At 40.5% G+C, this 27,954-nt stretch overlaps 2 protein-coding genes across 7 annotated transcripts; one reads left to right on the top strand and one right to left on the bottom strand.

Moving 5' to 3' along the window:
- The first annotated feature begins 126 nt into the window (after positions 1-126).
- MLH3 (mutL homolog 3) lies at positions 127-19,925 on the top strand. Of its 2 annotated transcripts, XM_067296820.1 has the most exons (11): positions 127-3,479; positions 7,424-7,494; positions 8,497-8,601; positions 10,661-10,733; positions 11,389-11,460; positions 12,470-12,578; positions 15,614-15,773; positions 17,057-17,080; positions 17,300-17,378; positions 18,638-18,789; positions 19,403-19,925. In XM_067296820.1, exons 1-11 carry the CDS (start codon positions 188-190, stop codon positions 19,541-19,543), a joined length of 4,278 nt encoding a protein of 1,425 aa, XP_067152921.1. In that variant the 5' UTR covers positions 127-187; the 3' UTR covers positions 19,544-19,925. The 2 variants fall into 2 exon arrangements, with proteins under 2 accessions (XP_067152921.1, XP_067152922.1); XM_067296821.1 differs by lacking the exons at positions 17,300-17,378; positions 19,403-19,925 and having other exon boundaries at positions 18,638-18,754.
- A 1,003-nt stretch (positions 19,926-20,928) lies between these two features.
- EIF2B2 (eukaryotic translation initiation factor 2B subunit beta) lies at positions 20,929-27,804 on the bottom strand. Of its 5 annotated transcripts, none has more exons than XM_067296824.1 (8): positions 27,765-27,804; positions 26,409-26,529; positions 25,645-25,793; positions 24,614-24,777; positions 24,215-24,310; positions 23,171-23,308; positions 22,352-22,472; positions 20,929-21,399 (listed from the first exon to the last, which is right to left on the bottom strand). In XM_067296824.1, exons 1-8 carry the CDS (start codon positions 27,787-27,789, stop codon positions 21,242-21,244), a joined length of 972 nt encoding a protein of 323 aa, XP_067152925.1. In that variant the 5' UTR covers positions 27,790-27,804; the 3' UTR covers positions 20,929-21,241. The 5 variants fall into 5 exon arrangements, with proteins under 5 accessions (XP_067152925.1, XP_067152923.1, XP_067152924.1 ...); XM_067296822.1 differs by lacking the exon at positions 27,765-27,804 and adding an exon at positions 27,549-27,755; XM_067296823.1 differs by lacking the exon at positions 27,765-27,804 and adding an exon at positions 27,549-27,755 and having other exon boundaries at positions 22,352-22,418.
- Positions 27,805-27,954: the final 150 nt, after the last annotated feature.

The raw sequence follows: 27,954 nt of genomic DNA, 5'->3' as shown, positions 1-27,954 counted from the left end.
CAGAAAAAGCCTTTGAATATCATGACAACAAACAAAAGTATATTTATGAGGGTGAGTACAATAAATAAGAGATTTTTCATGCCCATAATTTTTATTCTTTTTTTTTTCACCCAGGAGATTGTTTTAACAAATATGGATGAGTGAGCTTGCTGCAGTTTCTTGAGTTTGTCATCTGCCCAATTTTAACATGATCAAAAGTCTGGTAGAAGATGTGCGAGCCCGGCTGCGTTCTGGAGTGACTATCAGCTCACTGGGGCAGTGTGTTGAGGAGCTTGTCCTCAATAGCATTGATGCCAAAGCAACATGTGTAGCTATCAGGGTGGATTTGGAAGCTTTTAAGATCCAGGTGGTGGACAATGGTTCTGGGATGGGGAGAGAAGACTTAAATAAAATGGGAAAGCGGTACTTCACTAGTAAATGCAGCTCCGTGGAAGACTTAGAGAACCTGAAATTCTATGGCTTTAGAGGGGAGGCTGTGGCAAGCATAGCAAACATGGCCAGCGTAGTGGAAGTTTCATCTAAGACCAACAGGACGGCAAAAACTTTTGTGAAACTGTTTCATAATGGGCAAGCATTGGAAGTCTGTGAAGCTGAGCTGAGCAGACCGAGTGGTGGAACGACAGTGACTGTGTGTAATCTGTTCCATCAGTTACCAGTGAGGAGGAAGTGCATGGATCCTGTCTTGGAATTTGAGAGAGTAAGACAGAAAGTAGAGGCTATTTCACTGATGCATCCCTCTGTTTCACTTTCTTTAAGGAATGATGCCTCTTGTTCTATGGTGCTTCAGCTCCCTAAGACACGAGATGTATATTCTCGTTTTTGTCAAATTTATGGACTGGGCAGATCACAGAAGTTACGAGAAATAAGTCATAAGTCTGGGGGATTTGAGCTAAGCGGTTATATCAGTTCTGAAGGACATTACAATAAGAATATGCAGTTCTTGTATGTGAATAGAAGGCTGGTTTTAAAGACAAGACTACATAAACTAATTGATTTTTTATTAAGAAAAGAAAGTGTTATTTGCAAGGCAAAAAGTGTCCCTGCCAGCAGACAGACTAGTTCAAGTCCTGGTCACCATCGCTGTGGCCCAGAGTTGCATGGAATCTTTGTTCTCAATGTGATATGTCAGTACAGTGACTATGATGTGTGTCTAGACCCTGCAAAAACTCTCATTGAGTTCCATAACTGGGATGTTCTTCTAACTTGCATTGAGGAAGGAGTGAAAATATTTTTAAAACGAGAACATTTATTTATTGAACCATGTAGTGAAGACATCAGAGAATTTAATGAAGATAATGACTTTTGTTTGTATAGTGTCCCAGTTCTGAAACCTTCAGTCTCTGAGGAGAAGAGCATCCAAGACAGCTTTAAGAAAGCCTGTGATGAAATTGTGGATTCCTATGAAATATGTAACTTTCAATCCAAAGATGTCAAAAGGAAATCAGTGAGTGGAAAAAAGTCTTCCAGTCCTTTCGAGTCAAATGGAAATCTAGAGGAAACTGAAATCTCCCCAGATCAAATGATGACTGAACCAACTGACACATGTAGGAACAATGAAGCAGAGATGCTACTGCCCAACAAAGGTATCACAGCTTCTGATTTCAGTATATCAGATATCTCAGAACAGGAGCCAAAAGACACTAACAATTCCCAAAAGGTGTTTGATACTGATCTCAAATCTTCAGAAAATATCTACTCCTCTCTCAGTGAAGGGGCCAGATCAGAAAAAAAAGAAACAGACCATTGTGATGACCTGCAGCATTGTGCAGAGAATTATGTGAAAGGTGTGGGAAGCCAGCAAGACAACGTAGTGCAGAAAAGCAATACCGTACATATCTTAAATAATGATTTTACAGAGTGGCAGTCTGAGAGACTAGAAGACCCTACTGAAACAGCAGTAGGACTTGAAATTGTCACTGGAAGTTCATTGGTGGGAATGTGTAATGCAAGGAAAGGAAATAGGGAAACAACTGAAATGACAAATGGTGGTGGCAGAGGGGCTGTTAGTTCAATACCATTAAAATTGTGTTCTACAGGCCTTATAACACATGTTATGCAAAATGAACCTCCACATGAATGTGAACAAATAAATGCACACTCTAGACCTGGTCCTGTCAGTGCCAAGGATATTTTTGGAGACAAAGTGAATTTTCCAATTCATTCTTTAAATGTGAAGGATATTTCCAGTAGTATAAATAAAGAATATACCCTTCCCTACAACAGAGAAATCTGCATGGCTGATGGAAATAAGCGTCTGGAGAACAAAACTTTGCCAAATCAGGTGAGCGAGGAGATAGCCATGCCTACTGCAGCTGGCAAAAGGCATTACGTGACATCGAATGTCAGAGAATTGACATTGGCAACATCTTCTGGTATTCCTCAGAATAAAATTATGAAAAGCACTGGAAAACAAATAGCTGAACCAAGATTTCAGCCCTCTAAGAAGCTGAGCTTGTCCATGCAGCTCGGTTCATTAGAAAAGTTCAGGAGATATTATGGGAGAGTCAAGTGTACATTACCAACACCATTGCCAGAGGAGCATGAATGTGGTCTCACGTATTTTAATTCACAAGCTAATGTTGACTTTTCAAAGAGTCAGAATGACAATCATGGTAACCTGAGCATTTGTGAAACTCCAGCTTTGGAATATACAGATTCTAATAATAGTAGCCAAGTTCTTGGTTCTTTGGAAGAGACTATATTCAGCAGCAAAGAAACATTACTGGACAGACAAGTGCTTTGTCAGAGTAAGAGTCCTTTCACATTGACTGATTACTCTCAGGTTTCTAAAAAAAATGTGAGTAGTGCAAGATCTCTGGGATCATTAGCGTCTAAACTGTCCAGAATGAAAAGTGACCACAGAGAAGTAGAACAACCTGGTGAACAATTCCAAACAGATTCAAGTAGAAGAGATAACAACTCATTCAATCTTGAATCTTCAAATAATGATTTTTTGTGTAATGGTTGTCAGATGTATAAAACCACCATGGAAAAAATGACAAGAAATTATTTCAGATTTTCTAAGGAGGATACTCCCTGGCAGTTGGACAGTACAAGAGCAGAGTCCATGGAAAATACTGTGAACCAGTCACAACTCAGCAGCACTGAAGGGGAGTGCACAATCTCCTCAAGCAGTGTTTTATCATTACCTGGTAAAAAAGATTGTTCTAATGTCATCTGTAAAGATAAGAGTATGTTAGGTGAATCCTCAAAACAAACTTTGAAGGCTGCTGAGGTTCCCCGTATGACCTTTCTAAGTTGCTTGGAATTCTCTGCAGATGACACAAGTACAGGTGATCCCAGGAATGATTCATGTTTTTCTGACTGGCTGCAAGATTTTGATGTTTCATCAGGTAAGACAATATACATCAATAAAACAACTGGACTGAGCACTTACAATGCTCCTCCTACTGAAGAATTTCAAGCTGCCTGCACTAAAGATATAACAACAATGGCTGTGAATGTTGTCTCAGAGAATGGTAAGGGGATGTTTTTTGTTGTTGTAAAGAAGGGATGAGGAAAACAGTTTGCATTTTGCTAGTTGAATAAAAGATCTTGCCTTCAGTGCCTGACAGTTCATGTGGAATACCCACTGCCTTAAATGTAATAGCTGTATGGAAAACAGAAAAGTGTTGGAGTCAATATAAAAACAGTAAAACATTAACATTTAAGATACTAAAAGATAATTTTTAATTAAACATTGAAAAGAAATGTCAACACTGTATCAACTGACAGACAACTGCCTGTTTTTTTTCTGAGCATCATGGCATTTACTATGTTCACAATTATATATAATTGTCATATATAAAATGAGAGACATCAAAGTAAGGATACCCTTTTTTTTTTTTTAACCTTTTGTCCTAAATGGTCAGGTTTCCAAGTATATGTTATTACTGTTAGTCCCATATTAAAGATCTTGGTCTTTTTTCAGCCTTCATAAAAAATGTTACTTGTCAGAAGAATCATATTAATAATATCTCTGCTGGCTCTAAATTCTCACTGGCTATTGGACAAGAAAATCTTAACTTTATGAGTAGTGTATGTTCTGAGCAAGGATTCTCCCTGAAACAAGAAGCAGGGAAATTAGTCTTTTTTCATTACCTGTATAAAATACTGGAACTGTGTTCATGTAGGTAGATGATGGATGCTTCTGTGAACTTGTGGAATAATATCTTTCCATGGCAATATCTATAAAAGTTCTGTCAAAGTGTAATTTAGGTGGAATTCTTCAGTTTGCCACAACTTAGCACAAATCACATTGGGCCATCTTGTCTTTTTACTTGGGAAGAGAATAGTCTTAATAGTCTCCAACAGTGAAGGCTATTTAGTAAGAGAGTCTGTGGCTGGGTTTTGTGATAATTGGATGATGAGTTAATTTCCTATGCCAGACTGCCACTTCAGAGCTTCTTGAAAGGATTCTCAAAAGGATTTGCATCTTAGCAGTCCATTGGGGTAGAACCATCATTGCTCTATACTGGATTGAAGCTAACAGCCAGGGGTCTATAGACAGGCCATAGGATCTCATAGAACTTTTTCATACTGAGCTTATCAGCACACAGCTGGTTTTCCTTGGCTTTATCACTCTGCCACTTTTCCTGAATGCACACCCTTAATTTCTTAGTAGAAAGGAACTTTATTAATTCATTATTATTTCACAAAGAATAGAAGTCTGAATTGTACCAAATGAAGGGTGAAATGTTTACCACTGTGTTGGAAATCTCAGGCACTTTTCTTAATAACCTTGAAAACAATGCAGGTTTGTAATATCATTAAATCATTTCTGGTTTGGTTGGAACATGTTGTTAGGCTAACTGTGATATCTCATGTGGTCTCAGTGACTTGGAGTTTTCTATTTTACAAGTTCCTGATTACTCTACTAAATATTGACATGGGTGATGATAGACTGACAGTTTTGGCATTCTTGAAAATAGGGAATGCAGGAGTGTTTTGATACCTGACAAACTTTACTGTATACCTTCTCTTTCCTTTGGCAGTAACACTTTTGCTTGCACAAATTCTGGAGATAGTTCTGATGATTAAAGTAGCGGCCTATTTTTAAGAAGGACAGTCTTGCAGAAGTCACAGTAATGTCAGCTATCCTGAAGGTATTCATTGCTTAGTATCTGTGTAAGTTGCTCAGTGCTTAGCTCCAGTAACTCAGCATCCAGTAGTCTAACTGCAGTCAGTGAGAAAGAAAACCACGCTCTAGTTTCTGGACCTCTCCTGCTCTCTTTAAGCAACACTGAACAGTGTTTGTTCATCTGTCTCATATGAGTGGAAGGTCATTCCTTCCATAGCCTGGGAGTGTGAATTTGTCAGCCACAATGTGGTCTTTACATTTGCCAAAGATGAAACAGAGTAAAACAAACAAACAAAAATTCTGCATTAGCCTATGCCTTGTTCTAAATATTGTTTATCTTCAGATATATAAGAACACCTATTAGTATATAGTCTTTGCTTTTATTTCCTTTATCTCTTTCTTTTTTCTCTCTGTGTGAAAGGCACTGTACCAGCTCCCTCAACCATACTCTTCATCTCCTGTCTGAAAGGATTCCTAGTTTCTTTATGAACATGACTGACTAACAAGAACCCCTTCACCTGCCTCTGCAATACAATCTTATTTGTAGGTAAAGGGAGAATTCTTTAATAGCAAATGTAGACAGAATTTAGAAAAAGAAATGCTTGATAATCTTATACTTGCTTTCAGAAGAAAGTAAGGAAACAGAATATAATTACTCAAATTTTTATTTGTCCTGGACAACATCTAAAAGTTTTATGGAATCTTTAGCAAACAGATATATCTAGGGACAAGAGTATTTTGTTTGTTGAAATATTGAGCATTTGGATTAAGTTACTATGCTGATCATTGTACCTACTCACTACTGACTGAGAAGGAGGAACTTCATGCATGACATCCTCAATACTATTTTTCCTCAACATCTTTGTAATCTGTGCAGTTTTTCCTTTCAAGTATTCAGTAGGTCTGACTTGCTTGTGAGACTCATTATAATCTTAACTGGAAATGTTTATTCACTGAGAGCCAATTTTAAATAGGTGCATCCGTTCCTTGAGGATCCAAATAAATAAATGGGAATTAGACATTGAGTTTCTTTTGAAAACTCCACTGAACACCCAGTTGTAACGCAAGACACTAAAATACCTTTCCTGGCGTTTATAAACACGTCTCTTTATAAATTACTTTGTAACACTTCATATAAAGTACACAATGTAAGCATACCTTGCCTGTGTTTGGTCTTTGTTACATATGCCTGGAGTGTGGCTATATTTATGAAGGTGCCTCTTTTTATATTCTTTTTTTTAGGCCTCATTTAAATCCTTCCTTAAAATAGCCTGCTTTGGTCAAGCCACCGGGGTTATTCCAGTCACCTTAGAAATGTTGCTAGATAGATATATTAATATATATTAAAAGGCATTTCCTGGTGCAAGTCTTTCTGGTTATTCTCAGCATTTTATGTATGTACTGTTATTTCTCATTGTTAGATTGCAAATTCTGCAGGATTCTCTGATTTGTACAGGGCTAAGCACACATTCATTTATCAGAATATAATAATAATTGTATAGCTTTTTGTAATTTTGCATGCTATTACATCTGCAGCAGTAAAATTATATTGTGTTTAGGGGTTCAGTGCAGGTGCCATCCCTTTAGAAGTGAGATTGTGCTACCCTTCCTTCCTAGACCTCGGAAAGAGAGGACTGTAGCAAGCCAGGACCTGAGAGGTAGGGCCAGCTTTCCAGGACACAGTGTACTGTGGTAAGAACAAATCAAAGAATTCTCCCAGATGTCCCAACAGGAACCCAGGATTACTCAAGGTCTCTTAACAATGGGACTGTGTGAGTCATCTCAAACCTGGAACTGGAAAGAAAAATCTTTTAGGGTTGAAGGCAGGTTAGGGGGTACTTATTTACAGGATGAAATACCCAGTTCTTTGTTGAATTATGTCAGTAGTTTAAAGAATAATTACCTACTCCCTTCTTTGTACTCATTCCAACCTTGGAATGGAAAAAATAGCTTCGATCCTAACAATTTTTTTTGTGTTGGAAAGGATGAAATCACCTTTTTGGTATGTGGCTTTGTCCAGAGGGAGTGGGTAGCTAAACAGGTCCCTTTTATTTATTTATTTTTTCTCCCCCCTTCATTTCCAGGGCCTGTTGAATTGTGGTGCAGCGCACTTAGGAGTCAGAAAGCTGCCCAGAGTTCTAGTTAAAACAGTCAATAGAGAAGCCCAGTCTCATGCTCCATTATTTATCTTTCATTCTTCCTTTTTCTAAGGAAAAACAAATAGAATAAAATCAGTGTGAGGTAGAGGTACCCAAAGTGTTGGAAAGAAAACATCCTTTACCTTCTATTGAAACACATTCTGGATGGTGCTAGTCCCTTTATTATCTATATGTTCTTTTCTAGATGCTGAAGGGAAGTCTCGCCAGTCACTGCTTTCAGAATGGGATAATCCTGTTTTTGTTCGCTGCCCAGAGGTGAGTATTATCTTGAATCTAATGCTAAAATAGGAGTCATTTTATCCTTCTGTTATTTTCTGACATGGGGACCAAAATTGCAAATATTGGAACTATTGCATATAATTTATTCAGCTAAATATCAGACTCTAGATTTGGCAGATATAGCTTTTTATAGATTGCTTATAAGTAAGTAATTTTTGTGGATTCTTTCAAATTCAGAGAAAGAAGTATCTGGCTAATCTTATGTCTTATGTTGTTTGGAAAGCAAAACGTTATTGTAAGCTGTCTTTCCCTCTGCAGAAATAGTCATCTTAAAATAAAATGTTATCTGATGGCAAAATTGTAAGGTAGTGTCTGTCCTCTTTGTGGAAAGAGAAAAACAACCCATCTTTCTTCTGTGGGATGCAATGGGTCTTAAAACTGTATTTTACTGTGGTTGTTTTTATAGCCTGGCAAGATTATAGCATGTGAGAGGGGAACAATGTTGGAGCTTTTGGAAAGACTTCCTTTGTTGTCACGAGGTAGCATTATCTTTAATCATCATGTTGTGTGAGTGTAAACATATGTGTGTAACCATTTCCACCTGCAAACAATAGAGATGGAGTAGCAAACCACCTGCTGGTGAGTTTCTGAAAAGGAGCAGTTCTGTTCAGTTCTTACACTAACAGGTGCTCTGAGTCATTTCGGATAATACATCATTTAGAACACAATCCATTGAGAGCCTGCGTAGCCTGATAATTAACTTCAGATTTTCTGATCGGTTCTTGAAATTAGCTAAATGGATTGAAGTTAGCATGTAATATCCAGATGGGAAAGTATGCAGGGATGAAAGTGGAGGAATTACCAGATGGTGTCTTTGGCTAGCACTGATCTTGTTAGATAGCTCAGTTTATCAAAATACAGAGAGAGCTATTTCCAGAATGGTTTTACTTAAAAACTGGTTATTTGGGTTTTTTTGTTGCCATATCCTCCCTTGACTGTTTAATCCTATAAATTATCCATGTAATTCTGTTTTTACAGATTGCTGTTGATGTGACCAGCAGTCAGGCTGAGAATCTGGCTGTGAAAATTCATAATATCTTGTATCCTTATCGTTTCACCAAAGACATGATTCATTCAATGCAGGTACAATAAGAGCTTTCCCCCCAAAGTTCCCACTCAGCAGATGGGATTTGCTGATGTTTCTGCTTTGTAGGAAAGAGGTATCCAGGGAGATTGTTCATAACCTTCATTTTTACAGACTCAGATAGAATTCTTGGTTGGTACAAGACATCAGGCACATATATCAAGCCAGATCTTAGTAACTTTTCATGGATAAACAAATATCTGCAAAGTGACTCTAAAATTCCTTGACTATATGGTTAAATCAAATCAAGAGGCAGCCCTGTTACTGCTGCTTTGAAACACTGCTGGGCCTTAACTAAATAATAATTCAACGGTATTTTTTTTACATTTATTGTAGGTATTTGCTTAGTTCATGTGCCCCCAAAATCTGTGTCCTGTGTGTTCCATTTTTATTGACCTTAGAAGGTTAATTCTTCAGCAGAGTGGTTTCAACAGCAAATCCCAGATTTCATGGAAAGACTTGAAATTTCCTTTTAAGACTTATATCTGCTCTGAAAAGTGATTCTTAAAAATGGCACTACAACATGAAGCTTAACTCTGTTTTAGTGCTTCTTTATCAAATATTTTGATTATAAACTAAAAAGCTAATGTAAATGTATGCTTTCAGCTTCTATCCTCTGATGGTGTGTCTGGATAGGAATGTCAAAGTGGATTCTTTCCCTCTCTTCTTATCTACTAAAGGCTTACAGGATAAGTTAGCATTATTCTCATGTGATCAGGTTCGACTTAGGAGACTGCAGATGTGTGACTGGGTGAGGCATGGTCAAATATCTTGTTGATCTCCAAGACAGACAAGGATGCAAATGATTCTCTCTTACATATCTGTGTGCAAGAATAAGGGGAGTAAATAAAGTTAGAGGAGACAGATATGTCTCAAAAAGACAGGAGAGGAAAGCGCGAAAAAAGCAGTACCATTTTTCTATGCATTTCTCACAGTAAGAACTGCTCTTTGCAACTTACCTAGTGGTTCTGTGATTAACTACCTGAGTACTGCTTTCTTTTGAAGTGCTTAGGAAGATAAAGCTGTAAAAAATTATCACCTCCCATTTTCCTAAAGAAGCTAATAACGCCTTCAGTACCTTATAGCAATTATAAGAATCTCTGTAGAAAAGACCAAAAGCACAGAAAAAGCACAGGAAGAGAGTAAAAAAGATCATTAATGTCTTTCATCCCTTCAAGGAAACACAATCATCTATTCATTTTTACCTAGGAGGTGGAGCATGCACATGTTCTAAGACAGAGTATTCAGTGAGCTCTGTCCATCTGACTTGGAGAGAAATTCCTCCCTAACATCACATTTGTTAATTTAAATCTAACAATTAGATACTCAAAGCATGTACATCATTGCCCAGTATTCTGTCTATAGCTCTGATTGTTTTCTGATGCTTCTGGGAAAGGTGGAACCAACTGTCAGAGGCAAGTTTTACATCAAAAAAGAGTAAAAATTTGCTTCTTGGTTCCTGTGTGTAATCAGCAGAAGCCCTGAAACATGGGCTTAGTTAAATGCAATGTAAACACAAGGCGGATTAAAGGTTCTTTACATTCTCTTTTGATGATAGCAGCAAATCAAATACTCAGAGTCGTTGCTCACAGCTTTAATTCCTAACTCAAGAAGCCTCCTACAACACCATTTAATCCATTCTGTAAATTTCCAGCTCCATCTTAGAACAACTAAGGTTCCTGCCCTTACAATTCTGTTTGAAAAATTGATCCACAATAATTTTCTTGGATGTTTTGAAATGTTCTGTTAGTTTCAGATTATGACCAATTTATGGTCATTTGATCTTCATTCAGTATACCCTTTAGCTTAAATAACTATACCTGTTCCATATTTACCCCCAATGTATTTATAAAGAATCATTATACACAGAGGATACTCTTAGTGTTAATTTTGCTAGACCGAATTCTTTAATCGTCTCTGATAAGATGTGATTTCCACTCCCCTAATCATCCTAATAGCTCTTCTGTGTAATTGATCCATTTTGATTGTCTTCTAATGTTTACCTTAATTTTAAAATTGTTTTACCACTGGGTAGTGATTGTTCTGAATATCTTACAGGTTCTTCAGCAGGTGGACAATAAATTTATTGCTTGTTTAATCAACACTAGGAATGAAATGGATAAAAAGGCAGGTAAGAGTAGTTACTAACATTAATTTGAGGTAGCTCTCAAGTGTAGTTTCACTGCAGAGGGAACAGTGTCCTACTTGTATTATCTTCATGCCTTAGACTAATATTGTGAGTAGAGGAAAATGTTAGCCTTCATTTGAAATTTCCTGGATCTTCTTTCTCTTTATTTTGGATGTTGTTGAATGTTCCTACTGCCTTCAGATTAATATTATAAAAATAGATTATATTCAAATTACTAACATCTTTCAGATTGTGTTTACAGTGCCTGGACATATTCATTACTGAAGCTTGCTGGAGCTGTATAAAAAAGGCATTCAAAATCAGTAGTTTCATAATGTTTTAAAGTCTGTATTAAGCAGAACAGTTTGTTGATTATCTCAGTTCTTATTCTTGAGTTAGATGAAGATGTCATTAGACAAAATTTTCATACTCACTCTGGTTACCCTTAATTTAAATGCCCCATTTGGAATGCTGAATTTTAGTTCTGTAGTGACTTTGTGTTCTGCTAACACAGCTTTCTCCTCACTTCATTTCTGTAAAACTGGCTGACAGTTATCCTCTAAATGTGGCCTATGTGGAGGGGTCATTCTTCTTCCCAGCCTGCACAGCTGTCTGGTACAAAGCTGCCTATTTCTAATGTCTTCTGATACATTTTTAGGTGGAAACCTCTTGGTTTTGGTGGACCAACATGCAGCTCATGAACGGATCCGCCTGGAGCAGCTTATTGCAGGTGAGGATTCTGCTGGTCTTAGGAAAGATGATCAGTGCTCAGCAAAGTGCAAACAAGAGCTGTCTTACAAGGAAAGCTTGCTAACTAACTTAAAACAAGGATAAATCTGGGATGAATGGAACGAGCAGGATCTTTGCTTGTCATCTTTATTCTGATCTCTAGGAGAGTGCAGGCATTCAGTATTTGTAGCGGTTAGAGTATTGGTAGCTGAAAATTGTGGCAGTGTTTCCAAAAATAGAAGATGTACTCCCTACCCACAGAATTATCAAACTAAATTAGTCCTGACATAATGAGAGAGCAGGAAGACTGATAGGAAAAATAATGGAGAGGAAAATGAGCAATATCAATAAGATTATGTGGTTATGCTGTGAAGTGTAAGATAGGTGATGCAGAGTAAAAAGCATAGTTTATTTTGTTCCTTTTTAGCTGAATACCATGCGAAAAGCCTAAAATTTCCACATTCTGAAACTGTTTGCAGAGAGATAATGGTCTTTTCTGTAAACTCATTAGCCTTTGGTTTCAGTGTTAAAAAGCACAATAGCCATCCATCAAGAGCTTAAAAATCGTTGACCTTCTCTTTCATCAACAAATACTATGCAATCCCTGCAAAGAGGATTCCAGGAACTCTGCTCCTTTTGGCCAGGTACTGAAAATAGTTAAAAACTGAAGGGAGAAATGCTTAATGAACAGTATTTTAATGCCATTCATATCAAATTATTCTGTGGAAAAATGACTCTCAGTGAGTTAACCTAAAAATATCAGTAGTCTTTTGCTATTTAGGGTGACTCTCTTTTGGAACTGGTGGGAAAAAACAAAGTGGCATTAACCAAGCCCTCCCCGGAGACTAGATGTCTGGTCTGTGACATTCACAGTCCTCCACAAGTTCCAGGAGAAAGAATTCTGTGGTCACTTTTCAATCCAAACAGGGGATTATGTGTCAAACCATAGGGTCATTAAGGGTAATGCCTGCAAAAAAGTTCTAAGAGGGATACTTCTGTTTCATTCACAGATTCCTATGAGAAGGAGGCTGCAGCATGTGGCAAGAAGAAATTGTTGTCCTCCTCCATCTCTCCCCCCTTGGAGATTGAAGTAACAGAGGAACAAAGAAGATTCTTACGGTTAGTAATGCCGAATAGCTCCAATCTCTTGGGGAAGGTACTGTTGACCAGGAAGATCTCTCTGTATTGCTAGGTTACCACAGCTGTTGATTTCCTGAGCAGAGACCCGTTGGCTGTATCTACACTGTGTAAAATAGGTTGCTTCTTAGGCAAGTTATTACAATATGTCAAGGCAAAACCCAGTGGTGTGCCAGCTCCATGTTACTGCATTATGCTCTAATTTCCCTGGGAAGAAAATCTGGATGCATGGGCCAGAAGAGTGCCACAACAGTCTCCAACAGATCCTACTGTCTGGGGACTGGGACTTGGGAGTGCACACTGAAGTGCACTGCCCCATAGTGTACATCTGGGCACTGATTTGACAGACACTGTCTGAGAAGAGAAGGATGGGGTACAGAAAGTTTGCATTAAAAACTGCATTCCTTAATCCTAGGTGTCCACACGGAGTAACTAGTGAATGCAGTTTCCCAAATGTTTCAGAATGGTGGACTAGCTACTACTGCTAGGAATTTTACCTTTTGTACTGTGAGAATTTAGAGCAGATAAATTTTTTTGTGAATTACTAAAGAACTACTGGGCATTAATCAAAGATGCTTGTTTTTCAAAAATCCCTTTCCGTCCCCTGCCGCATGCATTTGTGTTTTTCCCTGCATTGTTCTTCGTGCTCAGATGAAGTTCTCCATTAACATTCATAGGACTACCTCACTGTTGTTCTTCTAGTCCTCCTTAGAACTCCTCTTTTCTGTGATGACTGTGGCAAACTCAACAGCTTTTAAATCATTGCTCGTTAAGATCACCGCCTATTATAGGGATATACTTTTTTGGTATTTATGGCCTATCAGCCCTTTTTTTGGATGTATTCCAATTGTAAGAGTATCACTGCTGTATCCATTTGGTAATTCTTTTATGTGACAATCGCCCATACCAGAAACTCCAAAGGAAAGTGTAGAATTCCCGTAATGTACCACCTGCCTTAGGGAAAAATGTGAGAATGTAAACACCACTGTTTATCATTTAACATTTGTGGATGCCTTTGTTGTTCCCACCTCTTATTCTTGCTAACATCCCAGTGTTTTTAATGCCTTTTGTTCAACCTTAAATAATTTTTGCACTCGTCTTTGAATGTCTTTGATTTGTTTTATCTATTTTTGAGATTGGATGGCTGAAACTGAATACCATATACCAAGTGAGAGTATCCCATTGATTTATACAGTAGCTTTACAGTTACAACAAATTTGGTTGCCTCACTGTTCTCCTTCTTTTCCACATCATTAGTAAACAATTTTGAAGATGCAGAGCTGGACTCATGTTATGTTGAAGACTGACCATCTGTTGCCAGTGTACCCTTTTTTCTGTCCCAGTCTCTAATTCATGACAAATACTATTTCTCTGTCCATGACAACTATTTACATTTCTAGCCACTTTTATGAGACTGCATCAAAGGCTTTTTGAAAGCCTAAATAATTGTGTGAGCTACTTTTCTTTATCAGCTGTTTCACAAACAGACTAGAAAAATTAGTGGGCATGGCTTTCTTTCATGGAAGCTGGTGAAACTATTCAGCACAGTGGGATCCCACTTACGATTTTACATTACCACTTAAGATAATTGATTCAAAAAGTTTAGTGGTACTGGTACATACTGGTGCTAGCTTACTGGTGCTTGTTGTGTTGCTTTTTAACTAGCACATATTTATTGACAGTTCCTCTCTTGACAATCAGTCTGTGAGACTATCCTTACTAAAAAGTTACTATTTAAAAGCACTGTTTAAGACCTGAAAACTATTGTTACTCTTACTTGAAGAGTAAGATTGTATTCTGTGGTGAAGGCTGATGTAATGAAATAATTTAACTTCCCTGAAAAACCTTTCTCTTCCACTGTGCTTATTATTTAATAGTTCAGTCGGCCCTCTGATTCACCTGCAGCTCTCTTGATTCTGTTGTTTGTTTTGGATATTGGGCTATTTGTCCAGCTAATTGCTGCTGAGCTTTACTGACCATTGTAGATTATGTGTTGTTCTGTTTTCTCTCTTGAACTTGATTTCCTTTTTTTTTTTTTCTTGGAAAATGTCCTGAGTGACTTCAATAGCTCCTTGGATTCTGTCATTTAACCAGTAAGCTTTTTCTGCCTTTCCCCTCTCTTGCTTAAGGCTATACATGTCTTCCTTGCTTTTGTTAGGATTACACAAGTCACCTCCATGTGAAGCCTAATAATTTTATTATCCTCAATAATGGATTTTAGTTTTTTAAACGAGCTTCTTTTTTGTTCCAAGAATTTCTTTTCTAAAATCAATTTTCACTGCCCTTTTCTGAGTGAATCTTCCCTGAGTTAAAATAAATAAACTGTTTATTATTATAGTTGTTATCTACTATTGATGATGATAGCTGGCAATTCCTTCTCGTTCGTTTTGATGACAAGTTCCCATCTGACTGTGAAGTCCAGTTCTTGTGTTTTTCCATCTACAGGATAAAATATGTCAAATTGACTAGAGGTTGTTCTTTCCTGGGCTCTCTTTGCTTTGTTTATTGGGATTTAAGTCCTTTAAATCAGCATAAATTTCTTACAGTATTTTTTCTATCATAAGCATTTGCTATTATTATTTGTCAGTTGAAATTACAAAATTTAGGTTAGACTTAAAGCAGTCTTTATCCTGTGTAATTGTAATATATGGAGTGTGTGTGTCCATACATAATATTTCGGCAATTTTTACTGGAACCAAACACCTATTGTATCTTTAGAAAAAAAAGATAAATTTAAACATACGGCTTCTCTCTGCATAATACATGAAGTCTTAGACCTTGTAGCTATGGTGCATGCAATATGCACAGTTGATTGGAGTGAAAAATGTAGGTGAATGTAGGCTGAAAAGGCCACATTGCTTGGAATCTCACAAGGTGTAGATTTGGAGATCGGGAACTGTCGCAGGAAGAAACATACATGGAGACTACAGAAATATTTAGCCAGGAGGTATGCTGGGGAGAGGTAGGTGGCCTCGTGTCTTATATCTGTTTTTGTTTTTGTTTTGTTTTGTTCTCAGATGCTGCCACAAAAATTTGGAGGATTTAGGCCTTGAATTATCATTTCCTGAGACCAACAGCTCCTTGATTCTAGTGGGGAAAGTGCCACTGTGTTTTATAGAAAGAGAGGCCAATGAATTACGACGGAAAAGACAACCTGTTGCTAAAAGCATTGTGCAGGTCAGCTGTGGATGGATAAGAGCAAATTATTTTGTGATATTGGATTTTGTTCTGTGTTAATGGCCCAAGGTGCATCTTAACAGTATCTGTGTTAAGAGAGAGACAAAATGTCTCTCCACAAGCATGGATGCCATCCCTATTAGTAGCAAAATGTATCTTTGCTAAAAAATCCCGTAACTGAAATCCCTTAACTATAAAAGAAATGACTGTAGTCCATTGCAGACTTGGAGTAGGGGACAAACTAAAAAAATAGTACATAGTGCAGATATTTCATCAATTCACTGCTCATCTTTCCTGAGTGCTTGGACCAACAGTAAAATAGTTAATATTGCTGATGTGTAAATATTATTTGTTAGGGTTTAAAGTTGTTTTTGTCAAAAATCTACATGGGCAGTTCAGCTTTCTAAAAGCTGCTATTCCCTTCACTGATTGCTTGCAGTTTCCATTGTAAAGATTTTCTCCACAACTGCTTTAAGGACACTTCCTTAAAATTAGATTCTGGAGTACCAGATTCAGCCACTAGGCTGAGCCATTGTGAATCAGTCCATTCTTGCCGTCCATCTCTTCTAATATAAAGAGAAGATATAGGGACGATGATTCATCTGATTAAATTTTCTTTTCCAGCTCTGCTATAATCAGGAAGTAGACAAAATGTACTCTCCTGGTGTGATATAAGCTCTTTGTTATTACTGTGACAGAGTAAGAACCACCAAGAATAGCACTGAAACTGGGATTTGCTTTTTTTTTTTTTTTTTGGAAGGGCACCTGGCTGGGGATCCAGTCTGTGCCTCACTAAGCACGCTTTCTTAGCTGAAGCCTAAATGTCAAGATCTCATGACTGTTTTGCCAGATCTATTCTGCAATCCTTTTTTTTAATTAGGATTGGTAGCACCCATTGATAATTATGAATTCATTGCATGTTGGTCATTAGAAATGAAATCCACATGGACTATTATTCAAAGAAGAAATGGCAATTATTCAAAGAACAGGTATCCAAAACACTCTGAAGTAGAAGAGTTCCACTATACTCATTTTATAGGTAGCAAACTGATGCAGAGAGAAACCAAGTGATTTCTCTAGAGTCAAACAAGATGCTTGTGAGAGGGCAGGACTTGCACTTAGGTCTTTCACACTTGTGAAAGAGTCAGTGTACTAGGTACTGGATTATCTGTCCTGCAGAATATCCAGCATTGACACAATAAATATACACAGATGTGGACAAAGCAGCGTTGGGGAATGAAAGGGGAAAACAGCAACTGATTATTTTGCCTTTTGCTTTCCAGGAGTTTATTCAAGAACAAGTTGAGGTGAGTTGCTGTCTGCTTCTGAAGTTGCCTGAAATAATGGAAAACTTACTGCATGAGCCAGAGGGAGTTACTACGTTGTTAAACATCAGATTTCAACAGTTGAGAGATATGGGCTAGATGATCCACTAGCTTTTCCTCATTTTTAGCTCCTTTAGTGTTACAGTTCTCCCTTTTTCACATTAAATGGAAAGTAAGATCATGTTCTCTTGCTACTTTTAGCTAGTGCAGACCACAGGAGGAGCACGAGGGACACTACCTCTGACATTTCTGAAGGTGTTAGCTTCCCAAGCATGTCATGGTAGGGAAACTGTATGTTTTTATTTATTTTTTTTAATCTTTCTGTCTCTATGCAACATACTCCTTGGGGCAGTAGTTTCAGAATGTGCTTGCAGCAATTCCAGGATGACAGACTGTATGTGTTTCATAGGAATGTGGTCTCTTTGCTGGACAGCACTGTGAGGGACAATCAATACTGCACTGATTTGTTCCTGTATGAGTCTAATTTACATTCCTACCCACACTTGAAGCACTGACAGAATACAGCTCTGAGATGTACTCTTCCATGTGAGCTGTAAACCATTCAAATGACAGTTCTGTGAAGAAGCAGAAGGAGGTGCTAGGAACTGCTTGAAAGCAGGCAGAAAAGATTGTAGACAGTCTTCCCAAAAAGCTTTTTTAAATTTGTCTAAGTACCAAAAGTGCTGGTGCAAAAGACTGGTTTAAGTGTCTCTGTGACCTTGACAGTGTTTTTGGAAGACCTGCTGTAGGAATTTGTCTTCCAAAGATCTATGGTTTTCCAAAACCTCAAAATAACCAGGTGTTACAGGTGCAGACTGCAGGAGCTCTAGCCTCTTCCTGTGCCATATATTGTATTACAATTGTATTACAAGCTCAGATTGAACAGGTAAACATGACCCAAAAGCATCTATTTTCACTGCATTCTACAAATGGCAGATGATATATAAAACTTCTTTTTATATTCTACCTAAAAAAGTTACATGACTGAAAGGCAGGATGCAAACTGCAGAGAGTCTTATGTGTCTGTGAAGGCTAAAAGTTGCAAACACCTATGAAATGACTCTTTAATGTTCTGTTTTTATTTTCTCTAGATGCCTTAAGTGCCCACTTGTGAGAAAGGACTTAGGGATGGGCTGGCATTTGGTCTTAAAGCCTGTAGATCTGATATTAGCTGTCTTTTTGTTTTAATGCCTTCTCATTTGTGAACTGGTTGTGTCTTCAGCCCTAAATTAAAAAAAAAAAAATGCCCATTTGCCTCTTGCAACATCACCTCAAAAGCCAAAAACTAATAATCCTGCGATCAATCAGCCTTGGGTTAGGTGAAGCAACTTAGGCCGTGGAAAGCTGATCTTTATGTAGCAGGCTGATCAGTTGAGCTAAGCCCTTCATCTGGCATGCTACAGCCTTTGCTGCTATTCTGTGGTCTCCAGGAGCTGCCCTATGTTTTCTTATTGCATAGACAACAGTTGTGGAGGGGAGTTTGCTGGGTGGTTTGAATTCTCTGTGGCAGAACATGCAAGAACTTGTCTCTTGTTTCAGGAGCTATTAAGTTTAATGACAGTTTGACTTCAGAGGAGAGCTGTCAGCTCATTGAAGCTTTGTCATCTTGCCAGCTGCCCTTCCAGTGTGCTCATGGGAGACCTTCCATGATGCCCCTTGCAGACACAGACCATCTCCAACAGGAAAAGCAGGTACTGTGTGGAGCACTGGTAAAAGGCAGCATACTCAGGGATATCAGAGGTGTATCATATATCTGTGTTAAAACTAAAATGGACTAATTAAAAATTGCCACTACTGGCTATTTCATACTTGATAGCTGTTGTAAGTAAAATAAATGATAGAAAATGAAACTTCTGTTCTGCAAACATTTTAGCAAAGGTCTTACCATATTTCATTTGAATGATCGCATTAACTTGAATGGGTTCCACTAGTACTTAGAGTTAAGCATGTATTTAAAGTCCTTGCATTTTTTAACTGTAAAACTTGGAAAACATGTAAATTCTGATATTCTGCTAGTGGCCAAGATGCTAACTAAACAAACACCTACTTTCCTAAAGTTTAAGATGGCATAAAATTGTGAAAAAAGGAAAGAAATAGTAAAATTTTACTAAAAAAAAAAAATCATAATCCCTTCCCCCTTGCTATCACTATGCTGTATTAAATTGTGAAACTAGCTTCCGATTGAAGTCACATAGGATTTGGAATTAGATATGAAAAAAACTCTGGGAATGTCTGTATTAGGGCAAAGATTATGGATGCACTGAAGTTATTTTACTTAGTTATGATCATCTTTTCTCCCTCCAGCCTAAACCTAATTTGGCTAGACTGAGGAAAATGGCACAAGCATGGCACCTATTTGGAAAAAAAAAAGAACCTAACCAAACAAGTGAAAACTGTAAACTGCAACCACCAAAAGTGTTGATACGATCCAGATTTTCTAGTTAGACAGCAATAACTTCTGTGGAGCCAAGTTTCTCATCTAGTGCAGTAACCGAAGTTCTGCCCTGAGTACTGACCTAAGAAGCAGAGACCAGCCAGGAGAACATGACAGGAGGAGCCTGCCCTGGTAGCCTGGAGAAGCATCTTCAATGTTAAAGAATTGCATTGTAAACCTGGGCTTTATGTCAGTGCTTGACTATCAAAGGCAAGAAGTTGCAGCTTCCAGTTACTTCCAGTTACTTCCAGTAACCTTCCAGTTACTAAAGTACTTTTTCTCAGCAAACGCAGCAGGACTTTGCATAATAGGATATTTTTAATTAATGTACAAATACAGTCAGCGCTTTGAAAATGGGGAGGTATTTATTAATAAAATTAATGCTAAACTCTTTCCTTGGGCTCATGGCAGTGGTTGGAATGAAGACTGACCAGCTTCATCATTTATATAGGCAAAATGAGCATCCAAAAAAATTCTCTTTTATTTAGCTGGGCAATGAATGACACACCCCGCTCTTTTCTCTACCTCACTGCACTTTTCATTCTTGAGTGAGAGATTTCTAAATTCTAGTACAAGTCTACTTTCTCAGGGTACAGCAACTCACTCCTAAAATAACTAAATAGCCCAGGACATTTCTTAAAATAAGCAGACTTCTTCACAGGTTCCAGTTCCATTTTGTTTCTCAGTCTAAGCTGGAGAGGAGTTTACTTCAGAACAGTAAAGAAGATTAAGTCTTTGTTTAATCACAGACATCCTTGTTTTACATTAAAACCTCACTTAAAGACAAATCAGCTTGCAACATCTGCTGACTCAAAAGCAAACCAAGGAGTGGAAACTACTTTTTTCTGCCTTAAATATGTAGTGTATTGCTGTGCATTGATAAAGGGACAAAGAAAAAGTGCTATCACCAGCTGGTAAGAGCTTCAGATTTTGAAGACTTTCCATGCTCCCCTTTAGAAAAAGCAAGAACTTTCAGAATGAAACAAGATGTCTGCCCAAGAAGAATTGGTAGCTCAGTAATCAGTCATTTGGTAGTAGAGGAAAGGGAAGACCCTCAGACTACAACAAGCAAAGCAAGAATTTGAGCTCTGTCTTATACGCAGTGGTAAACAAGCTAATTGATGGGAGTTTCAGAGGTCTGCTTTTCATCAAGAATGGAATTTCTGTTCCAGCGTTTTACAAAAAGCCAATTTGTATTTCAATAACTCCACAAAAATTGTCAGAAAACTATTCTAAACAGTTCTGTTTAAGAGCAGTGCCATCACATTCATAGCTGAAAGCAGACCTTAAAGCCTGCTACTGCAGTGTACGTGCAGGCAACTCACTACACTGGTAAATCTCCTGCTAGTTAAAGAAACAAATTAACTGTACATAGAAAATATGCTAAACACTGACATCACTGTAAATAGCTTTTATTGCAGCACACTATGAAATAACAGCTTGGCTTCCCCAGAAAATTACATGTATGCCTTGCTGGTTCAAAATCAAAGTGGATTAGCAGCTCCATGTGGCTCATAACACAGTAGAGGGATCAAAACTTGTGCAAGAGCTCTGCTTTCTGTTGCTTTTGGATAGGAAAGACGCTGCACTGAGCAAATTTCCCTCTGATGAACGGCAGCCCATCTTTGCAACATATGCTTTAATTAGCTGTTGTATCTTTCTCAAGATAGGAAAAGTCTCGACAGTGACTTGCTTCAAGGCATTAGAGTTCAGAGTTCATAGTCATCTGGATGGTAGAGCTCACTCATGAGGCGGTAGATATAGGAGGGCGCATTACCCCCAATGTTAGAAATGAAGAGAGTAATGAGTTCTGGAGGGACGTAGTCAAACACTGGGCAGTGAACATTGATCTTTGCCAGGATCTCCCCTGAAAAATGAATAACAACAGTATCAGGCATAAACAATTCAAACAAACAAAGTAAATTTGGCCTTCTGCATGTCCTCCTGAGCCCTTCAAGAAACTGGCTGTATATATGCCACCCTCAAGTTAGTACTGGGATGTCCTGAATCCTTTCCAACTTCCTCACTAGATGTATTTGAATTACAGGTATATAGTAATCTTGAATTGCTGGCAGCACTCTCCTCTTTTGATAGTTTTAACTGATAGTAATCCCAGATCCCTTCAGTTGCAGGTTCACAGAGAACCTTCCAATATAAAATTAGAATATAAGAATTCTGATGCTGCCAAAGTTACTATTTAAACAAAATTCAGAATGTCAGAAACAAACCTGGACATATTCATTTCAGAAGTCTGTCACATAAAAATGGGACTTTGAAAAAAGATTGCTACCTGAAAACAGGCTTGGGAGCTGCCACCTTTCTAAAGATGGTGCTTGTGTAGGAAGCCCCTTCCAGAGAGACAGTCTCAGCAAGTAGCTTGAGTAACAATGTTTAAAGAAGCTTCCCACAACACGAGTTGTGGGAAAGAAAGCAAGCAGTCCCAGAGTGGTGCATGTCTGCTTTGCCTTGCAGGGAATTGCCCCTGGCACCATTATCACAATCCTGTAATAAGATGCTGAATACATCAGAGCAGAAGCAAAACTGCAAAGATGGTGTTCAAAGAAAATCTTTTTTCTGTACTTCCCAGAAAGTTACATATGAAATAGGATGGTTCCTAGCATTTTTTTATGCTCAAGAAAACAGGAAAGGATTTTCTGTCTTTGGTTACAGGATAGTTACAGGTGGTCCGTATACAGGTGGATGGTTACAGGATAGTCTTATCTTTAAATTTTGTGTCAGCTATAAAACAAACAAATCAGCCAAACACACATCTACTGCCTAGACCAGCATGACCAACCTGTATAAGGAAGAACCAGTACCTTCTGTGAATGGCAGCACTTCTTGAGGTGACACAAACTTGTGGAATGAATCTTCTTCATTAGGGAACTGAATGAGACGAGAGTACAGTAAGGTCAGGAAAACAGGGACCATCTTGTTATCCTAGTGAAAACAGATCCTAGGTGTATGAAGAAAAGCAGAGGAGAAAGACATGCCAGCAGACACTGTTGCTCAGTTTATAATAATTATATCCTGCTTGTGTACAGAACCTGTGCAACATCTATAGGTGAAAGGCAGGTTTCCTCAGAGCTTTTACGGTCTCCTGTGTCCTGGCTGTTCTACTGCAAAGCCTGAGGAACTGGAGCAGAGACATGTCTTTCTCAGCCTGCATCTTGATCTGACAATATTGGAAAAAACAGAGTGCTGCGAAAACTTGAAAGCATCTTCTTCTACCTTCTCTGTAGGTAAAGAGAGTCTTCCACCATTTAAGGTATAAATTGAAATCTGTTATGGTTAAAGAAAAATAAGTATGGAGATACCAATCTCTGGAGTGTAACGATGGAGACCAATATCTACTACACACCAGTAACTCAGCATATTTGTCAGTTTTTTCTGAAGGAAGGAACCTAGAATAGCAGGGAGTGCTTCAAAGAGATCCTGAGATGTGCCAGATTTGGATGAGGATTTCCTAGTTGGAATAACAGCATTGGAGGGATAACAGCATTGGAGGCTCAGGTACCAACCTGGTCTTGGGGCAGGTGGTGCTCTCCACCCTGAGCTTCCATAAACAGAAACTTCCCTGGCCCTCCCCCCCATCTCTATTTAGAGCAGGTGCAGTACCGAAAAGCTGCTGTACTTACCTGTGGTGAAAGCTTGAACATAGGGGCACACACAATGAGTGGAGTGGAGTGGTGTTTAGCTGCCAGTGCCAGAGTGTGAGTCCCACTCACAGCAATCAGTGCACCGTTGGCCAGGATTGTCTTTGTACCAATGATCACCTTAAAAGGCAAATTAGCATTAGATAGCAGCAAACTGGGGAGGGAGGAGAAGAGCTTCCTGGCTTGGACCCTACTGGATGAATCAAAGAAGCAGCTTGTCAGAACAGAAAGCCAAAGGCTAGAGTTGTAGTAGAGCTTTTGGATGCCTGATCCATTTCATCTGGCCCTGGCTCTACCCTGAGATGTTCCTGTCCAAGAGCATGACTTCAGCATGGTGAGGCCAGCACAGAGGACAAATGTATGTTCCGTTGGAGGGAATGCCAAGCAGAAACCTGGGTTGTGTTCCCTCTTCTGCTACAAGCCCATGGAGTAAGTTTGTGCAAGGAACTTGATTGCTGATGGCAACGGTTCCCTTACCGTAAAATGGAAATAATACGGTAGAGCAGCTTAAAATATAGAGATAGGGATTGGTGGGGCTGGATTTCATTGTACTGTTTTTTTTAGTTCTCGTTGCAAAGTTTTCATCTTTAGAGTTCTGAATACAGGCCTGTTCAAAAGGATGCACTTCAACATTACCCCTCACTGCTCTGCCTTGTGTTCCAGGCAAGGGGAGCTTATCTCCTTTGAAAATGGTCTTTTTTGTTCCATCTTCTTTAAGAACTCTGAAAATAATCCTTTGAAGCTCTCCTGGCTCTGTTTCTTGTAACTGTTCTGCCTGTTAGCTGCTGAAGCAGAAAGACAGCAGAGAACATCCTAATTGATTAAAACCTATCACCATACGCTTAGCCATCACACTGATTTGGGCTTGTACACTGAATCTCCACCATCTTTGTAAGTAGGGATTGTAACAATTTTGAGTCTTCAGTGAAGAAATACAGCTGCCACTGATGGGAGCTACAGCTGGTCTTGTGAGGCCTAAGCACTAAGCCTGCCATTAACCCCCTCCTCCAGCTGAGCCCTCCTTACCTTGTTGACTCGAGACATGACAGCAAAAATAGCTGCATCACTCATGACGGTAGTTTCAATGTTCTCTTTAGATAGTCGGACAGCCATTTCATGACCCTAAAAAGAGTGAGGATACAATCAATCCCTGGGAACACAACTCCTGCATTGCAGCTGTAGAGATACTAACACTCGATTCTTCCCTGAACTACAAAAATACCAAGTGATAGAGCACAAATATAGCCATCAGCCTGAAGGACAACGAGCTGTTCTTCCTCTGTCAATTGCTGAGGAACTTCCCCTTGCAAAAGGCACTTGTATGTGTTGTGCTTGCAGCTTGTTCTCCAGAGACAAAAGAGTTCAGTAAGAATACCTGGGACAACGCAGGGCCTGGAGGAGACAGCCAGCCAGCGTGGGTCTTACCTGGCAGAAAGGTGCACACTCTGCCACGATGACCTGGAACTTCCGCTTGCGGGCAGCTTCCTTCAGGAAGGCCTCAACGGTGCGCGAGTAGCCAATGGTCATGATCACTTCATTGGAGTGGATGTGCTCCAGTGCCTGCATGGCAATGTTATCAGTGGTGCCCTCTGTAAGGGAAGGAAGCCACCAGTGGAAGAGAAGCCAGGCCCAACATCTGTGCTGAATCCAGCTCCAGATGATGCTGGCAGGAGGAGAGGGCACTGCATGGAGCGCAGTGAATCCCCTCGGAGCACACATTAGCACACTGGGTCTTGTGGGACTACAAGAAGCTTCAGGAAAAGCAACATTTGTGCTCTGAAGGCTGTCCTCCAGCAATATCATTTTTTTACTAAAGCAATGCTATAAACACTGGAAGAGCAGGAGCAGCTTTACTCCCTGTTCCTTTTACCAGTGAAGACAGACTAAGAAGCTGTCTCTAAACTGTCCTGTACTCCTTAGCTACTCAGAAAAATGGATGTGACAAAAACTTCATCACTAGGGCAGTAAATCAGGTCAACACTACTCCTGAGAGCCACCATGCCCACAGAACAACTAGTGATAGAAGTTCACAGATTTTACAGCCCAATAGCGCTAGAACCACATGAAAAGGAGATGCTAGGCAACATGGGCATCAGAAGGAGGTCTGGGCTCCTAATCTGTTTAAAGATTGCAGAAAAAGAAAAATAAATCACAGTGCTTTCTGCACAAAGGTCAGATGAGCTCATAGCAATTAAGCACAACCTTGGCAGATTTTTGATATTCTTCCTCACAGGGCTCAACTCAAGGCTTCTCAGACAACCAACAGCACAGGCACCCCCTCCTCCCCCACTGTTCCACCCTTCTCTCAGACAGTGCATGCTGCTCCCAGGACATGCATTCCTTCAGACTAAGCCTACCAGATCTTTACTGTTTTCTTTCCAGCTAAGAGCAGGGAGAGGCATCAGTTCCATCCCATAAGCAGTTCTGCTCCTGGGGCAATTCAGACCCATCCATACCTAGCTCTATTAGCAGCTCGTTAATAGCTTCGATAACATTAGCTCTAAGGAGAGGATAAGGGGTGCTGAAATCTTCGCTCAGTCCTCCAGAAGTCAGAAGTTTGTGCAGTGATTCTTGCTGGTCACTTTCTTCACTGCGCCCGTGAAGCCTGCGGACAGAACGCAGCCCTTCAGAGTAGGAAGGGAGCACGCAGGCACTGCCAGTCTAACGCTGGCCAGCACAAGGGTGTCGGGACTAGAGTCCCCCACAGCACAGAATGCCTGGATGTGAACACAGAGGAAGGAAAGGTGCACGCAGGAGTCATGTTGTGCCAAAGAGTTTCCCTAGCTGTCTGCAGCAGAAAGATACCTGAAGCTTTGCCAGTAAGCACTATCTTAAGTAAGAAATCTCAAAAGCTGTGGCAGGCACGTGAAGAGCAGTGTTCAAGGCTACTGCTCCAGTGGAATGGACTCTTCTGGGAAAGAAGGAGAGAACAGCCTGAGGTCAGAGCACAGACTGTTCTGCTGGGGAGAGGGAAGCTCACACACCCAAAACAGATAGGCCAAGGGGAGTTTCACTGGAGGAAATGTCATCAGCTACTTCAAAAACTACAGGTTCTGCTGCTATTTCCTTATAGGTTAAACTCACTGCATCCCAGTCAGTGAGTCAGAAAAGGGGGTGGCAAAAACGAAGTGGTCTCACAAAAGCAGCAGAACATACTGTGGGGAAGGTCTGTTCTGGGGTAACCAAGAGGAGTACAGAAAGCAGGAGATGAGTGCTTCACCTGCCATACTCCTCCCGAATGATCTTCAGCACTCGCCGCACCATGTTGCCCACAGTAGTCTCAGATGGCTGGGCTGCTGTCATCCGCTGGCCCTCTGTCCGGATCAGATCCATGAGCTCCCCTAAAACAGAGGATGTCCTTTGTTATCAGAGCACAGAGCTAATCTGTGTGAGCTTCAAACCAAGCCATTCACACTAAAGCAGTTCTAGAGCTAGCAGCTGATTCAGGCACTAGCAAAACAGTAACACAATACCAAGAAAAAGTACAAAGTTCTGAGCAAAAAGCAACTCTAAGAGGCCATCAAGAGCAGATAATTCTGTAGTATTTTTCTATAATGTGAGTCAGTGTTCCCAAACATTAACTTAGATGCAAAGCAGACTCAAAATTGTGAAACTTATAAGATTATAAGTAGTAAGTTTAGAGAGAAGAAACTCATCTGCTACTGTGAAATGATCAAATAGTCTGCTTTTACTGAACTTTATTAATAAATTCCACATACGGGATGAAGAGCACATCAGTTAAATTCAAAGAACATTGAAATTAAAGGATCTGCAAGTGACAGCCACAGAAATCAAGGAGAGGCTTTCACCAGGAAAGAATGTAGAAACAGCTTGTGTCACCTCTGTTGACCAAAGGGGAACACCTGAAGCCTTACACAACCAGCCTGTGGTATCAGTGAACTCGGAGAGACTCGGAGGAACAAAAGGCAGGCAAAAGAGCCAGGCCAAAGCAGGGGGAAGCCCGTGCTTTCTCACTGAATGAGGTCGGGAAAGGCGAAGGTTTAGCAGGGCTCGGGGCAAACGCACGAGTGCTTGGAGGGCAGCGCTCCCGAGGGGCCCGGGCAGGGCCTTCCCTCCCGGCTCGCCACCTCCCTGACGCTGTCCGGGCCCGCCCGGTTCTCCTCCTCCCTCGGCTCCTCACGGCGACGGCGGGCAGAACACGGGCCCGGAGCCCCTGAGCAGCAGGGCCGGCGGCCGCAGCGCACCGCCGCGCCGCTGCCGCCGACAGACCGGCCCCGGGCAGCACCGCGGCGGGGGCGGCGGGACTCCGAGCGGGGCGCCCGGGGCGGGGGCCCGTCCTCGCCCGCCACGAGCCGCAGCCCCCGCAGCGGCGCTCCCCGCGGCCCGGCCCGGCCCTCACCGGCCCGGCCCCACCGCCCGTGCTCGATGATCTTCTGCAGCAGCGCCATCGTCTGCCGCGCCGTGTCCTCGGAGCGCGGCCGCTCCCCGCCGCCCCGCAGCCGCGCCACGAAGGCCTCGATCTGCTCCGACAGCTCCGAGCCGCGCTCGGCGGCGCCCGGCATGGCGGCAGCGGCACCGACACCCCGGCCCGGCCCGCGGCAGCCGCGGCACACACCGCTTCCGCTTCCGACCCTTCCCATTGGCGGAGGCTGCCAAGCTGCTCCCGCCCCTGATAGCCGCGCAACCAATCGTAAACGCGGCCCGCAGGGGGAAGTAGCGTGGAACCGTCTCCCGTCGTAACCTAGGCGACAGGCGGTGACCTCTGACCTCCGCCCTCCCGCCGGGGCGGGCACGTGCGCGCTCGC

The sequence above is a fragment of the Apteryx mantelli genome, chromosome 4 (genome assembly GCF_036417845.1).
Source record: "Apteryx mantelli isolate bAptMan1 chromosome 4, bAptMan1.hap1, whole genome shotgun sequence".
NCBI classification, from domain to species: domain Eukaryota; kingdom Metazoa; phylum Chordata; class Aves; order Apterygiformes; family Apterygidae; genus Apteryx; species Apteryx mantelli.
This window is presented reverse-complemented; position numbering and strand designations above follow the sequence as displayed.

Excerpts from the sequence above, each read along its gene's own strand:
- MLH3 (XM_067296820.1), top strand. The coding sequence starts at position 188 with ATGATCAAAAGTCTGGTAGAAGATGTGCGAGCCCGGCTGCGTTCTGGA. Across the intron at positions 3,480-7,423 it reads GAATGTTGTCTCAGAGAATG|ATGCTGAAGGGAAGTCTCGC; the intron begins GTAAGGGGATGT and ends GTTCTTTTCTAG. Across the intron at positions 17,379-18,637 it reads AGCTTCCCAAGCATGTCATG|GAGCTATTAAGTTTAATGAC; the intron begins GTAGGGAAACTG and ends CTCTTGTTTCAG.
- EIF2B2 (XM_067296822.1), bottom strand. The coding sequence starts at position 27,711 with ATGCCGGGCGCCGCCGAGCGCGGCTCGGAGCTGTCGGAGCAGATCGAG. Across the intron at positions 24,778-25,644 it reads CGAGCTGCTAATAGAGCTAG|AGGGCACCACTGATAACATT; the intron begins GTATGGATGGGT and ends CTTCCCTTACAG. Across the intron at positions 21,400-22,351 it reads AGTGCTGCCATTCACAGAAG|GGGAGATCCTGGCAAAGATC; the intron begins GTACTGGTTCTT and ends TTCATTTTTCAG.